At 37.9% G+C, this 16,586-nt stretch overlaps 2 protein-coding genes across 5 annotated transcripts in view; both read left to right on the forward strand.

The window, feature by feature from the left end:
• Positions 1-4,988, forward strand: part of LOC107593468 (fibronectin type-III domain-containing protein 3a-like) — an 86,424-nt gene extending 81,436 nt beyond the window's left edge. For all 4 annotated transcript variants that reach the window (XM_016283201.1, XM_016283200.1, XM_016283202.1 and 1 more), the window contains one exon: positions 4,192-4,988. In XM_016283201.1, coding sequence (XP_016138687.1) covers positions 4,192-4,506 — 315 coding nt within the window. In that variant the 3' untranslated portion in view covers positions 4,507-4,988. The remainder of the gene's footprint in view (positions 1-4,191) is intronic.
• A 3,163-nt stretch (positions 4,989-8,151) lies between these two features.
• LOC107593488 (motilin receptor-like) lies at positions 8,152-8,604 on the forward strand. Its single transcript, XM_016283225.1, has one exon. It carries the CDS (start codon positions 8,152-8,154, stop codon positions 8,602-8,604), a length of 453 nt encoding a protein of 150 aa, XP_016138711.1.
• The last annotated feature ends 7,982 nt before the right edge of the window (positions 8,605-16,586 follow it).

Consider the following 16,586-nt stretch of genomic DNA (forward strand, 5'->3'; position numbering starts at 1 on the left):
TATTTTGCTGTGACATGTTACTGTCCTTGTTAAATAGCCAGAAACTGTCTGCGCCGATAGCCTTATCGGTTATTTCCCCAACATATATAACGCAAGGTCCTTTGCTAATCCCCCCTCACTCCACCCAGTGCTTTCCTGTCTGCCCTCTACTGTCCTATCCAATAAAGGCATAAAAGCCCATAAATATAACTTTAAAAAACTAGCCGGAAACTCACAGCACCTTGAAAAAAGTCCAAAAGGAGGTGTGTAGAATGAAAAATCCAAATGGCCAAAAATTCAAAAAGAAGCCTACCCAAGCAAATAAAGAATAAAAAAACATAGATTATAAGATGAAAACCACTACTATAATGAAACGTTTCAGTCACATGTGACCCTTCGCAGTGCCTGGTTACAATACTTGGTGCAGGAGCCCTGTCCTTGTTACACGTTACATGTTCCTACCTCTGTAGAAGACTATATGTACAGTAAATTATGCATAATTATATGCAACTATCCCTAAACCAAACCCTAATCTTAACCCTGTAGTAAGTGTATGTAGTAAATTAATATTACTTGGTACTTAATTGTCTAACTATACTGTAACAATGTTACCTTAAACTAAAGTGTAACCCAAACTTGTGGGACCATATTTAAAGCTGCAGTCCGTAACTTTTTTTGGTTAAAAATGATCCGAAATCAATATTTGAGCAAGTACATAACCAGCCAGTGTTCAAAACTATCGCCTTACTTTAGCCTGATTCACAATGGTCAGCTTATAATAATGTTTTCTAATTTGAGTGGTACGGGTAGGTTTTCGCGGGAAATTCGAGCATGCACTGCGTCATTACGTCACGTCTGTAAACATAAAGAAGTTGTCCCGGCTACTAGACTATCACCTGTGAGGATCTTGCAGGTGGTGGATCGTTTACAGCCTTTTCTCACAGCAGCCAGAATAATTAAATGTATCATTTTGATGGCGGATTGTAATCCATAAAGGATTATGTGTTTATGAAACACATGTAAATGAAATTAAATTATATTCCAGTTATAAATGTGCTTCTGATTACAAATAGCCTGGGATTACAAAGATTTGTATTTTAAAGGAAACCAGTTCAAATGGAGCATAATTTGCTTTTTGAGTTAAAAGAATTTCTTAAAGGGGTCATATGATGCGATTTCAATTTTTCCTTTCTCTTTGGAGTGTTACAAGCTCTTGGTGCATAAACAAGATCTGTAAAGTTGCAAAGACTAAAGTCTCAAATCCAAAGAGATATTCTTCTTAAAAGTTAAGAGTCAACCACGCCTACCTAAAACGGCTCGTTCTAACACGTCCCCACATGTCTACATCACGATGTGGGAAGATTTGCATAACACTGCCCAAATGTTCATGCAAAGAAAGAAGGTGTAACATTTATTCTCGCCGCCGCCATGTCGTAAAGGCGCTGTGTGTTTCGTTGTGAAAGTGTACTTTGTTTGGCCTTCCAAAAGAGGACGATATCTGCTTCGTCATGCCTAGAGCTGATCCATGCTGGTCACTGAGGAAATACATCAACTTCGCGCTGTGGATCGCCGGAGTCCAGTCCGGGATCGTCACATGTGGTTGCCGCAAGCCCGCCGGACACTCCATTCTCAAGCCCGGTCGCCGCTCACTCAAGCCGGCCTCCGCTCCCTCAAGCCCGCCGTGTGTGTGAGGCTTGTGAAAGCGAAACTACTTTGTTTGGCCTTCCAAAAGAGGACACAACTTGAAATCAGTGGTCAAGTTGTATTTACAACACTGTTCCAGAACAGTTCAACCCAAATATTCAGATGTGTCCAGCGCATTTTATGGAGGACTGTTTCCTGATCCTGGTAGAGTAGACTAGAATGCAGGCTGTTCTGACTCACAGACTGTAAGTACGTTTTTTTATATTTAAAGAATTTGCCACTGACGATTCAAACGCGAGTTTTGAGCAGTGTAGAGTAGCACTTGTTGTTTGTAATTTCTTTGATCACAAATGCAGACATGGTTTTATATTTACGTGGCACGATGTAAGAAGATAGTATAAGTCATTATAATCTGTAATTATGTCCCCACTGGATGCAACAAATGCCTCGTTTATAACGGGTTTTAATGTTTTTGTCTCGTCGCTCCGGCTGGACAGGGCATCACAATATGGTAAGGGGCGTAACATTTCCGTCACTCGCTTGAGGTATTCGGCCAATCACAATGCACTGGATAGTTGGCCAATCAGAGCACACCTCACTTTTCAGACCGATGAGCTTTGTAAAAATCGACGCGTTTCAGAAAGGCGGGGCATAGAGGAGAAACAATAATGTACAGTATGTGGAAAATAATGTTTTTTAAACACGTTTCATTACACCAAATACAAAAAATAATGTTCTTTTTAGCAAGATCATATGACCCCTTTAATATGAAATTCGAAGAGTATGACAATTAGATTAGACTGTGCCGAAATTGAAATCTACACGCTATAATACACACTATACTCATAGTCACCAATGCTGATGTTGTTAACATTAATCATTTGAGAATAAAGTATAACAATAATAATAATTTGAACGGTTTGATGTGATATGAGCTCATTTAGATTTAATCACCATTGGTAGTGAGATTTATGGTAATGCTTTTTTCCTCAGTTGGTCAGAACAAACGTGGCAGACTTGTTACTTGAAAAAATGGCTTGTTCGGATGGCAATATATGGTGAAAATTCTTATTTGGGTCATATTCCAAGACGTAGGCTAGAATCTGTGATTGCGAAGTACAGTAAATATCCACACCGGTGCAGTGACTGACTGCCACACATACTCTTCAGAACATTAGACTCATCCGCGCTGGAGCCGTGCCGACTCACAACCCCACGCAAGCTAGATAATTCCGATCACAGCTGCAATTCCAGGTTTTCAAACAGAGATGGTGACAAAGAGGCAAAACTTACGGACTGCAGCTTTAAATGCATAATTTACAAAAACAGATGAGATTTGATGACTTAAATTTTCTCACAAAGTATAAAAACTCCCTGAACATTCTGCAGAAAAAAACTCATGCACATATGGATTTGAAAAGACTTGAGGAGTAAACTTTGTGTGAACTGTCATACTAATTAAAACGTACTAATGAACTAATTAATGTAACTAATTTACACCTTTAAAAGTGGGTCCTAAGGGGCCCCCTGGAGAGCCGGGTAAAAACATCACCCAGTTGTCTGTAGTTGCGGAGTTGAATTCCTAATAGTGATTGTCACTAAAAATATTATCACTGAACTGTATGTCAGGCGGGACCCGGCAGAACGTTTGAATTAACTTAAAATCACTCTACCGTGAACACCTGAGTGGGCTGCCTCTGAGTGACTGTAGATATGAGGGAAATGGAAGGGTAAAGCAGTCTCACTTGCTCTGACTCATCGCCCCCTGCTGAGAGACACTGTTGGAGACTGCAGGCATGATGGGAGGCTTGTGTGTTTGTGTTGATGCAGCCCACACACACGTGCGCGACTTCATATTCTCATGTTCTTCGGGCATATTATTTCTCTGCCTACACATCTGCATCCTTAAAATAGACTTCATCAGCTCTTTACTTTTTGTTATGAAAAAGAATGAAATTAATGTAATGCTGAATATTGTTCTGTATAAATTAAACTGATTACTGTCTATTCAAAAATGGGCAAATTTTAGGTCGTCTTTTATAATTCACTACACTATTAAATTGATCCAGTGACAGTATGACAGTGAAATAAAGACATTTACGCTGTTAAAAACAATTTTAAATAAATGCTGCATTTTTTTAATTTTCTATTCCTCAGACAATCTTTTAAAAAGGTTTCATGGTTTCCACAAAAATATTAAATGGCACAACTGTTTTCAACATTGATAATAAGAAATGTTTCTTAAGCACCAAATCAGCATATTAGAAATATTTCTGAAGGATCATGTGACAATGAATACTGGAGTGTAATGGCTGCTGAAAATTTCGCTTTGGATCACAAGACAGTATATTAAAATAGAAAACACTTCTTTTAAATTACAAAATTACTGTTTTCACTGTATTTATGATCAAATAAATGCAGCCTTGGTGAACATAGGAGTTCTTTCAAAAACTAAAAAAAATTTTTTTCCAAACAAGAGTGTAAATGTAAATAATACTTTATGCAGTATTTAAGAATATATTTGTTTAGTTTAATTAAATATTTAATGCTTGTCTTTAATTCTTTCAGATCTACAAGGGCTCAGCCACTTCCTACCAGCTCCCTAACCTGAGCTCGTCCACGGAGTACCGATTTCGCGTCTGCGCCATCCGGCAGTGCCAGGACGCCCCCGAAATCATCGGGCCCTACAGCTCCACCATCATCCTGCTCCCACCTCGCGTCGACAGCCCCGGGGTCTCCGGCACCACGGGATCCAAAGCAGCCGAGGCCCAGAAGCCAAAACGCAGCATGACGGATGAACAGTTTTCCTTCCTCATCATCGCCCTCTTGGCTGTGACATCCATCCTCATCGCGGTCGCCATCCAGTACTTTGTGATCGAATGAGCCTCGGCCCTGTGTTACATCATCAAAACGAGTTTGTTTGTTGATGTTTGTTTTTCTTTCTTTCTTTTTCGTTCCGGCACCAGCGTTGAGGAGCCGCGTGAAGGGAAGGATTGAGAAAAGGAAGTTGTAGAATCACTTCACCCAATCTATTTATCTATCTTTCCGCTGTCCCTTCGGAGCATGCTGTCGAAAAAACGCCGTTCCCTCCATGGGACTCGGAGGGCGATTTAATGAAGGATCAGCAGTGAAGCTTACCGCTCATCGCATTCTCATCGTACCACTTCATTTATTTGTGTAGCTGTAGTCTTTGTTATTTATACGTATAATTTCAATTGTAAACTGTTGAGTGTCAGTTTTGTTCAAAGCTAGCTCGGTGGTCACGCCGCTCACCGTTTTGCTATCTTGGGCCTGGGACTCAAGGGCCAGTGACTACGCCGTCGGCGAGGGGGTACAGGCGAGCAGAAGTCTACAGGTCTACGATTTAAAAAAGGGGAGGCGAGACCAATACGGCTCAAATTAGCGAACGTTGATTTAGCACTTTGCTCAGAACTTTTTTGATGTTCAGAATGTGTAAAGGATGCAAAAATAACTAGAGAAATGTTAGTATATTTTTGTACAGTATGATACGAGGACCTGAGATTCTGGCTTAGTACGGGGGAAGTAAGATTATGACTATGAATACCAAACTAACTCAGCTTAATAGTTATTTTTACTATCATGTACGTATACTGTAGCTTGTTTTTACAATCAAGCAGCTGCTTTGCTCCAAAATATTGTCGTTCAGCACAATGTATGCTTCTCGGAAACCTTTCCTTCAGTCGTTACCTTTGCACCTTAGCGAGAAGAGAAAAAAATGCTTCTCGAATGCGAATCTTGTGATGCGTTTTTTTGAAACATGTTCTCCAGTTGTGCAAGACCTATGTGTTTTGGCTGTTTTTAAAAATGTAGTACCACAAAAATTTTTCTTGAAATGGTTTTTCAGCCAGTAATCAAGATTTCGAAAGTCATTTAGGATTTTCTTAATTTCTCTATTGTTAATTTTTTTGGTTTTGGTTTTGTTTAGTTTTAGTGTTTAGTGTTATCCTTTACTTTTAGCAATATTACTTTTTGATGTAATCTCAAGAGTATTGAATATAGGACTAAATATTAATTTTCAGATATCTTTTTTCTTAAATCACACATTTGAACTTTATTTTTATATGGAAATAAAACCTTTAAGTTTATTCTGTCCAGCAGAGAAATTAAGAAAAGCGCAAGAAATGAAATGCAAACAGCTGTAATGAATTGTGTTAATCCTACATGTACTTCCTGTGAATCGAAAATTTTTGCCTTTTTCTCTGTGTGTTAAAGTCTTGTGACTGTCAGCGCTGTGTCACAGCAGTATGATGGTCCGGTCGTAGGGTTTTGTGTCGTGCTTTGGTTATGGGCATATGAGTGCTGTCAACAACTGTTAACAATTGAAGGTACCTTGCAAGAAGTCCTGGATGAAAATTAATTACATGATTTGGTCTTATAGATATTCTGCAAATGTCTTCTGTTTGTCATTGAAGGGAAAAAAAAACCTCAAACTCCTATTTTTGATAGTGATAAAATGTAATTGCGAAGTGTGCCATTTTAACATCTCCCCATCATGGTAGGCGTTTGGTTCTTGGGAGACAGAAAAACTACAAAAAATCTATAAAATATGCACAAAGAATTAGACCATTTTTATGTAATTTTAATGTTTGCAGTTACCTCATACACCGTACATTCCAAAACAAAAATTTGTTATAGTATACATACTACCAGACATATCACTTTAAAATGTTCGTTATCAGATAGGAAATGTATAATCATATATATGTATCTAAAGTGTGTCTGTATAGTCATGATATCTACAGATGGATCCATGCACAATAAAAGATTTATAATTCTTAATTGTCTTCTTTTACTGCATGTTGCCATATATGTCGATTCATATCACTATGATAATGTTTTTGTATCTAAAAAAACCACTCAGTATATGAATTTTTTTTTTCAGTCAAGATTTATTGCTTTATTGGATTTTATTGTATTTAGTCAACATTCCGTTAAAGTTTTTTTTCCCCTTTTGAGCACATTCAAATCAAATTTTCAGATTTCATGCATCACATTTTAATAAAACAATCTAATTGCATCTACATAATCTAAGTATGAACACTTCTACCTATTAAACACCATTATAGTAATGACGTTTACTATATTAACAATGAGTAGTTTATGATAATTAAATATAATATTTTACATCTTCCTTTTTCAGTGAAACTAGTAAAACAATTTTCAGATTCCAGTTCAGATTTTGTGTTTCGTCAGAGATCCAGACTTCCTGATCAGACCGTGTACAAACCAAGTTCATTCCTCCTGCATATGGTTACATTTTGTCCACGAAGAACGAGCCATTGGGTTGGAGTGCTCGCTCCAGATAGATTGTCTATTAAATTAGATTATTCTTCAGCACCGGGATCAAGTGTTAAAGCATATTACAAAGATATTAAGATGATCTAAATGTATTTTTCTGTAATGTTTCAAAACAAATTTTAATTTTGGCACACCAGGAGCTTCATTGTGCATCAACATACTATGAATAAAGATTGTGTTAGACATTGCCAATGTTAATACTAATTAACTGTTTGTAAGAAAAAAGAAAAATACTCTTAGGTCATACCTTTTATTCAGTATATCTTTTGAACTGAAAAAAAACCCAATATATTTGTTAAAATTGTACTTTTTGACTTTTAGACTTTTTGAGATACGCTTGGGTCACAGCTCTGTTTCTTCATTAATTTGACAGGCTTTCGTTTTTGATGTTCATTCGACATATAAAGCTAAAGCTAGAAACTAGCTGAAATTAAGGTTAAAGTTTTTTAATATTTCACTTTATTTCAAGCAACAGTTTCTTGATTTTTTTTCTTCATTATAACCCTGCTTTATGCTCACTAAATTGTAATTCTAAGAAAATATCCAAAATAATTTTTGATTTCAAGATTGCAAGTTCAATATTTGTCCAAATTATTCAATTGGATAAAACTTGATAAATACTGATATGCAAATAATGTTATTCATATTAGTAGAGAGTCTGCAGTTATACCAGGCTACTTTAACTCTGTTGCCGCTGGTTGTTTTTCATGTCCGCGGGTTGAAGCGACTCCAATAACATGATATTTATCCCCTGGAATGCAAATTTTTAACTGGAGACCCCCTTCTTGTGAAAACCTGGCAACCCTGACTTATAAATGAATCAAGAGTTGTTCATTTAAACACACACTTTGAAAGCCAAAGCCCCACCTCTCACCTCTATCCCTATCTGTCTACTGTCTCCACCTCTTGTGATTTCACCATTTAATTAAGAACTGGACTAAGTGATATTCTGCACTCACACAGGAGAGGAGAGGTGATGCTCTCATCTCCTGTAGCAGCACACCAGATACTACACCCACAGGTCTTGTCTTTTTCATCTCCTGTTAAAACACCGCCTCTTCATGGTTACACCTTCCCTGATGCTGAAACAGACTTTCAGCGAAGAAGTCTCATCTGAGTTCTTCATGCTCAACCTCTTTTAAAGGTCTTTTGTACATTTACCACAATCTCTAAGACCTTATCAAGGGACATCTGCAGATTTGCATCAATATGGAGGAGTTCATGGAGGACCACCATTGCGGAGACTCTCTCTTCCCAACCTCCACCCTCATTCCTGTCACCACCATTTGCATCCTGCTCTTCGTCGTCGGCATAACCGGCAACACCATGACCATCCTCATTATCCAGCGCTTCAAGGACATGAAGACCACCACCAACCTGTATCTCTCCAGCATGGCCGTCTCAGACCTGGTCATCTTCCTTAGCCTCCCTTTGGACCTCTACTGCCTCTGGAAGTACGTACCCTGGGTCTTCGGGGAGCTGGTGTGCCGTCTATCACACTACATCAATGAAGGATACACCAATGCCACCATCCTCCACATCACAGTGCTCAGCATGGAATGTTACCTGGCAATCTGCTTCCCTTTCAAAGCCAAGGCTGCCATCACCAAGCGAAGGTTCAAGTATGTCATTCTGACTCTGTGGGGTATTGCCCTACACTAGTTACATAAAACAGGTTAAAAAATGGCCATATAACTTAAACTGAAGGAGAGACCTGAGCCATATTTAGAGATCAGAATGTCATCAGACATAGAGTTAGACTCTTGACTTTTGTCATTAAGTGACCATCCCAAAACCCCTAGCAACTGTGTAGTACTCAGGACACCTTAGCAGCATTAGCCGCGTTTCCACTGTCGGGCCAAAAGCGGGCGTGCTAGTGCGTGCCAGGGCCAGTCGCGTTTCCACTGTCACTTCCGGGGCTTGATCGTGCCTCGTCGCGCCGCGGATCATTTAAAAAAGTTAACCGCTATAACACCAGCATTAAAGACTTTTAAAATAATTTTAGTTCAAAACTCACTTTCAGACAGCAGACAGCGGAGCTTTTATAAAAATATAAAAATTATCATTCTTTCTAAATGTGATGTATATACTGTGACCAGGGCAGGACTTACGGGGCTGGGGGCCCCTGGGCTTGAGGTTATGTTTGGGCCCCATACCTATACTACAAATGCCCTCAACTAGAACATTATTATGGAGTAACACAAAATACAAAAAAATTTAAATATGCTTTTAGGTTCATATACTGTATACAATTAATAGGCAACATGTCTAGCCTAGTCAAAGTTTAGATGTAATATTAAATAGTCACTATAATACAATAAACAGGATGTGATCTCTCAGTTGACGCATTGATGGGGCAAAGCAGAATTTTGTGTCTGAAAGTTATTCAGTAACTTGTTTATTGTACATTTGCGATCTTGCAGATATTCGGAAAAACAGGACTCTAGTTTGTGTGATACACTCTTAAAAATAAAGGTGCTTCACGATGCCATAGAAGAACCTTTTTGTCTAAATGGTTCCATAATGAACCTTCAACATCAGAAGAACCTTTCTGTTTCACAAAAGGTTCTTCGTGGCAAAAGAAGGTTCTTCAGATTATAAAAAGGTAAGAAAGAGATGGTTCTTTAAAGAACCTTTGACTGAATGGTTCTTTGTGGAACCAAAAAGGGTTCTTCTATGGCATCGCTTGAAGAACCTTTTGAAGCACCTTTATTTTTAAGAGTGTAGGCTAACTCCTATATCGTAGGCATTCACTGATTAAATGCAGGGTTCGTTCAACCAATAAATTTCAATGACATTTAAGGCAATATTCATGACCTAATGCTCCATTATTTTACACAAATGTTCAGATTTATCATAGCATATGCTAAGGATAATTAATGATTATTAATGCTATTTGTTTGCTTTCTAATAAGCACAGGCTGCGACTGTGCTAGACGTTACTTCATGCAGAGAACATAAGTTAGGCTACATAATCACATAACTGAATGCCAGCATGTTAAGTATATTGTAATTTGCTTAGCCAGTATTATAAATTAAACTCAGGACCTTAATTTCGTTTTAGAAACAGTTTTGGTGGAAAACATTCAGGTACAGAAATGCTGCAGAAATGGAATAAACTGTAAATTAAAAACAGTAAATTCACTGTAAATTAAACAACAGATTAATTCTTAAAATTAAAGTTACAAAAATTATTCAGTCAAGAGCAGTGAGTGATTTTGTATTTTGTTGGTAACATTAATTAACAATAACCAATCATTAATTAACATTGTTAACATTAACATTTGGTATGAAAGTGACAGCAGCTTTTAATATACCTGCTGTCTGTCAGTCTGTGTTAAAGAACAAAAGAAAAAAATCTGCTCTTGACTAAATAACTTTTTCATATTTAATATGGAATAATATATAAATATAATCTATATTTATGACTTTATACATCATTGTATTTTGTTCCTGAACAGTAGCAGCTACTGTTAGTTTTAGGCTATAGCCTACCCGAAAAAGTTAAAACGAGTTTGTTTCATTTGTATCCTTGTGCTATTGCTAGTAACTTGATCATTTATTACTGACTGTTTAATTGTCTTTATGTAACATTATTTATTAAAATGCAAGGTTACTTGAGTCTTTCTGACTCAATTAAAACAATAACTTTTTCTTGCGATGCGGCTTCATGTGCGCGGCGCTTTGGATGTGACCGTGAGCACCCAGAAAACTAGTTTGGAGCGCACAAGAACCGAATGGTTTAAAAAGACGTGCAAATGATACACTTTTGTGATGATGCAATACTGTTCTATCAGCTGAGCTAAAGTCTTGTCTGGCAGTGTGCAGCAGCTATCTAAGTGCAGATGAGATGCGCTGATGTGAGGCAATTTTGAGCGAGTGAGAGCGAGAAGACGCGGTACAGCTGAACCACTCACGCTGTTTTTAATCTGATATTCTGTGTGTTTTTTTTACTCATCTAACCTACATTGTATATTAAATACATGTTTGCGGGAATTTTCCAAATGTGCAAAAGCTGCGGGAATGAGTAAAACCAAAATGCGCAATCCCGCACCGAGATTCAGGACGTGATTAAACATAGCCTATTCTATTATATAGAGATTTGTAAAATACATTTCCACGACTTTTCCAAAGCTTTCTGGGGTTTTCATGACCGTACGAACCCTGTAAATGGCTATTTTTATTTTTATTTTTTATCGTTTTGATTAAAGTTCTGCTCCACTTTGTGTGGAGGTAGTGAGACGGGACAAAGCCTGTAAGATATTAGAGTATTCTATAGTCTTTGGACGGGAGAGAGCGCTCAAAACTCTTCAGATTAATTTAGTGGAACATTAATATAATATAAAATCATAATCTGTCAAGAATTGAGGCGTGAACATGTGAGAATTTATCATTATCTTTCTAAATGTGCGCTCTTTTGGGCTAAAGGCTTAATTGAACCGTTTAAAGTAGCCACGTGATCACAAATTAATCGGCGATTCGGCGCAGCGCAGACATGATTTAATACGTGTGTCCTTTTTCTATGTGAAAAAAAATCATAAATTCCAGTTTGATTATGGCTTCGAAGGTCGTAATTGGAAGCTGTTAGCCCCGGCTGGCCAGTGTAATTTCTGACTGGCACATAACTGAACAAATGTAAACGGGACATGTGAGAATTTATCATTTTCTTTCTAAATGTGCGCTCTTTTGGGCTAAAGGCTTAATTGAACCGTTTAAAGTAGCCACGTGATCACAAATTAATCGGCGATTCGGCGCAGCGCAGACATGATTTAATACGTGTGTCCTTTTTCTATGTGAAAAAAAATCATAAATTCCAGTTTGATTATGGCTTCGAAGGTCGTAATTGGAAGCTGTTAGCCCCGGCTGGCCAGTGTAATTTCTGACTGGCACATAACTGAACAAATGTAAACGGGTTAAGGCGGGGCCCCTGGGCTGCAGCCCATTCAAGCCCAATGGTAAGTCCGGCCATGACTGTGACTACAAATCAACAGTAACAGACTCGACTGAACAAGTAGGTAGGCTATGTTCATACCGCTTTATTTCTGTGTGACTAATTTTCAATCCTGATAAATTAATTCATTATGATCAATGTATCACTTATCATTGTAAAACATCGATGCTTTTGGATTTAAATCTTTAACAAAGCATGCAAACAAACGGCCGCTTTTATCATGTTCGTTTCGTGATCGCGCTAGTTCCAGTGACTTATTTCTTCTTAGTTTTCTGCTAACTTCTCTTTGTTGGTGAAATGATGGGGTTGCGTAACGTTGTTCCTGGGAGGCGTGTAAAGGGCGGGTTTTAGTGAAGCGCAGCGGAGCTTCTGGCACGACGGTGGAAACGCAGCGTGATTTTGGCCTCGGTGCTACAGGTCCGAGGCTATTAGCCTGTTTAAAGCACTGGCTCGCACTGGCCCGACAGTGGAAAAGCGGCTGTAGTCGAGACCAGGCCAAGTGCTGAGTTTGTTGAGTCTGAGTTAAGACTGAGACCTGAAAAGGGTCTATATCATTTTGAAAGTATAACTATTCTTTCCTTTGGCATGAATGAAGGCTAGTTTTTCATCATAGTCACTTAAACCTCTGCAGACCAGTGCACACGCAGTGTTCAGTCTATAGACGGAATAGCACAGAGCATATCATATTGCGTCCATCGGTACAGACAGATATGTAAATATGGTCTTGGATTCGAGACAGACGTGATACAGAGTCCAACACTTCATCCTAGCCTCATGGTGGCCAGCAAGAGTAGGCCTATAGTTGTAACAGTTTAAAGGGGTCATATGATGCGATTTCAAGTTTTCCTTTCTCTTTGGAGTGTTACAAGCTGATTGTGCATAGGTAGTCGAGACCAGGCCAAGTGCTGAGTTTGTTGAGTCTGAGTTAAGACCGAGACCTGAAAAGGGTCTATATCATTTTGAAAGTATAACTATTCTTTCCTTTGGCATGAATGAAGGCTAGTTTTTCGTCATAGTCACTTAAACCTGTGCAGACCAGTGCACACCAGTGTGTTCAGTCTATAGACGGAATAGCACAGAGCATATCATATTGCGTCCATCGGTACAGACAGATATGTAAATATGGTCTTGGATTCGAGACAGACGTGATACAGAGTCCAACACTTCATCCTAGCCTCATGGTGGCCAGCAAGAGTAGGCCTATAGTTGTGACAGTTTAAAGGGGTCATATGATGCGATTTCAAGTTTTCCTTTCTCTTTGGAGTGTTACAAGCTGATTTAGAGAGAGAGCGCGCGCGAGAGAGAGAGAGAGAGAGAGGGGACTGTGTCTGTGACTGAAATGGCGGCTGTACCAGAGCACACTCACAAAATGGCGGCGACAGTGGAGCCTGATCGCAAAATGGCAGACACAACAGCACCCTGTTCTGTCACAGCTGCCCATCTTGAGTCCAGTCAAGTCACCATTGATCCTCCTGAGTCAATTCAACTCACAGCAGATCTTCGTGAGGCAAGTCAAGTCACATTCAGTGCATGACAAAATGGTGATTCTTTACATCATAACCACCAAGTGATGGTATTATCTTCTTGCAGTGATGTGTTATTTCTATTTTAATGTATTTGTGCCCGTAAATTATTCTATTTTGCTCTGTTGGATGTCATTTCCTTTGCACATATTCATATCAATTATAGTATTACTATGTGAATTGTACTGGAATCATTAAAACTTTATAATATTAGTATAATAGTATTGTAATCATTATAATATTGTGTATATTATATATATATTATAATGTAATCATTATAATATAGTGTACTGTAATCATGAAATAACATAATATTATTTTATAGATTGAAAGTAATTTATTTTCTGTGGCTTTTGAAACAACATTTAAACTAAGATACTGAAAGATGTTTGTTCAGCAGTAATCAAAATACAAAAAAGTTAACATAAAAAATTACATTTTAATAAATATTGTTGTGAATATATAATATCTTTTTAAAATCTAAATTACACTTAAAGTGTTTGTTTCTTTTACATTTTTCATATGAAGTGTGGCTCTAAAAGTTGGAGCCACACACCCTTTGTTATATTAAGACCCACAGAACTTTGCATTTAATTTTAATTCAGAAATTTAAAATACGTATTGAAAAGATGGATTGAAGTTGCTTTTGTATAAACTGCATTAGTAACTTTGGCATAACCGAAGAAATTAACTCTACAATAGCAGTGCATTTCCAGTAGGCAGAACCACTCTCATATGCTTAACTAATACATAAATACAGTATATATAACTTTTGGGAGGTGAGAGCAATATTTTGTATTCATAAAATAACAAATATCTAATTGAATACATCTACAGTGGTGTGAAAAAGTGTTGGCCCCCTTTCTGATTTCTTATTTTTCCCACATGACTGAACTATCTGGTTAAGTGTCAGGAAAGAAGGGTCACAGAAAGCATTGACACATTATTTCCTGTCAGACAGTCATATGTTTGGAATGTTCCTCGTGGCTTTCTTCCAAAGAAGCACTGAATACAAAATCTGTTTGTATGAACCCTACAATTTCCAATTGTAGTCCAATTCACATATTTGTTTACATGCGCATTATGTTTCATATTACATATTACACCACTTTGATATAAAGGTTATACATTTTTTAATTAGCAATGTTGAGTAGTAGTCTGGACATTTGCAGAATATTTACATTCTGTTTGACGTAAAATACAATTTATTGTGGTACATTTTTTTTGTGTAAAACCATTAAATATATATAATGCAATTTCAATTTTTCCTTCCTCTTTGGAGTGTTACAAGCTGTAAAGTTGCAAAGACTAAAGTCTCAAATCCAAAGAGATATTCTTTATAAAAGTTAAGTCAACCACGCCTACCTAAAACGGCTCGTTCTAACACGCCCATGTCACATGTCAACATCACAATGTGGGAAGATTTGCATAACGCCGCCCAAATGTGCATGCAATGAAAGAAGGCGTAACTTTTATTTTCGCTGTAGTATTGTTGTTGCCACCGCCGCCATGTCGTGAAGGCGCTGTGTGTTTCGTCGCCAAAGCGAAACTACTTTGTTTGGCCTTCCAAAAGAGGACGATATCTGCTTCGTCATGCCTGGAGAAAAAAAGAAATCAGGAAGGGGGCCAACACTTTCAAATATATTTAATAAAAATTTTTACATTTATTTTATTTTTATTGTCAGCTTATGAATAAAAAAAGAAAAAGAAATAAATACCAGACAAGATCTGCTTGAAATTATTATAAAATATGATTTTTTATAATTTTCATACACATTAAAATCCCAGTAACTCTGAACCCTTAATTGTAGTTAGTTTTTATAGTTTTATTTATATTTTTGTTTCTAGAAATGATCAATATTTAAATATTGTTCAATATATTTATCCCTATATATCTATCACTAATATATCAGTATATTCTGTATATAATATAATATATCAGAGAACAGTATTTAAAAAGTCCAGCTGTTTTACTGAATACATGTATTTTGTGTAAAGTGGTGTGAGATCATTAATACAGGTTTGTTCCCACATGACTGAACTATCTGGTTAAGTGTCAGGAAAGAAGGGTCACAGAAACCATTGACACATTATTTCCTGTCAGACAGTCATATGTTTGGAATGTTCCTCGTGGCTTTCTTCCAAAGACCTTCAAAGCACTGAATACAAAATCTGTTTGTATGAACCCAACAATTTCCAATTGTAGTCCAATTCACATATTTGTTTACATGCGCATTATATTTCATATTACATATTACACCACTTTGATATAAAGGTTATACATTTTTTAATTAGCAATGTTGAGTAGTAGTCTGGACATTTGCAGAATATTTACATTCAGTTTGACGTAAAATGCAATTTATTGTGGTACATTTTTTTTGTGTAAAACCATTAAATATATATAATGCAATTTCAATTTTTCCTTTCTCTTTGGAGTGTTACAAGCTGTAAAGTTGCAAAGACTAAAGTCTCAAATCCAAAGAGATATTCTTTATAAAAGTTAAGTCAACCACGCCTACCTAAAACGGCTCGTTCTAACACGCCCATGTCACATGTCAACATCACAATGTGGGAAGATTTGCATAACGCCGCCCAAATGTGCATGCAAAGAAAGAAGGTGTAACTTTTATTTTCACTGTAGTATTGTTGTTGCCGCCGCCGCCGCCATATCGTGAAGGCGCTGTGTGTTTCGTCGCCAAAGCGAAACTACTTTGTTTGGCCTTCCAAAAGAGGACGATATCTGCTTCGTCATGCCTGGAGCTGATCCGTGCTGGCCACTGAGGAAATACATCAACTTCGCGCTGTGGATCTCCGGATCGGCTTTCACCGTGGACGTAGTGGAGTCCAGCCCGGGGTCATCACATGTGGTGGCTCACTCAAGCTGGCCTCCGCTCACTCTAGGCCACCCGCCGCCGCTCACTCAAGCCAGCCTCTGCCTACTCAAGCCCGCCGGCCGCCGCTCACTCTAGCCCGCCGTGTGTGACGCTGTGTGTTTCATTGTGAAAGCGAAACTACTTAGTTTGGCCTTCCAAAAGAGGACATGACTAGAAATCAGTGGTTAAGCTGTATTTACAACACTGTTCCAGAACAGTTCAACCCAAATATTCAGATGTGTGCAGCGCATTTTATGGAGGACTGTTTCCTGGGAGAGTAGACTACAATGCCGGCTG

Source organism: Sinocyclocheilus grahami, unplaced genomic scaffold (genome assembly GCF_001515645.1).
Source record: "Sinocyclocheilus grahami isolate Dianchi unplaced genomic scaffold, SAMN03320097.WGS_v1.1 scaffold171.1, whole genome shotgun sequence".
NCBI lineage: Eukaryota > Metazoa > Chordata > Actinopteri > Cypriniformes > Cyprinidae > Sinocyclocheilus > Sinocyclocheilus grahami.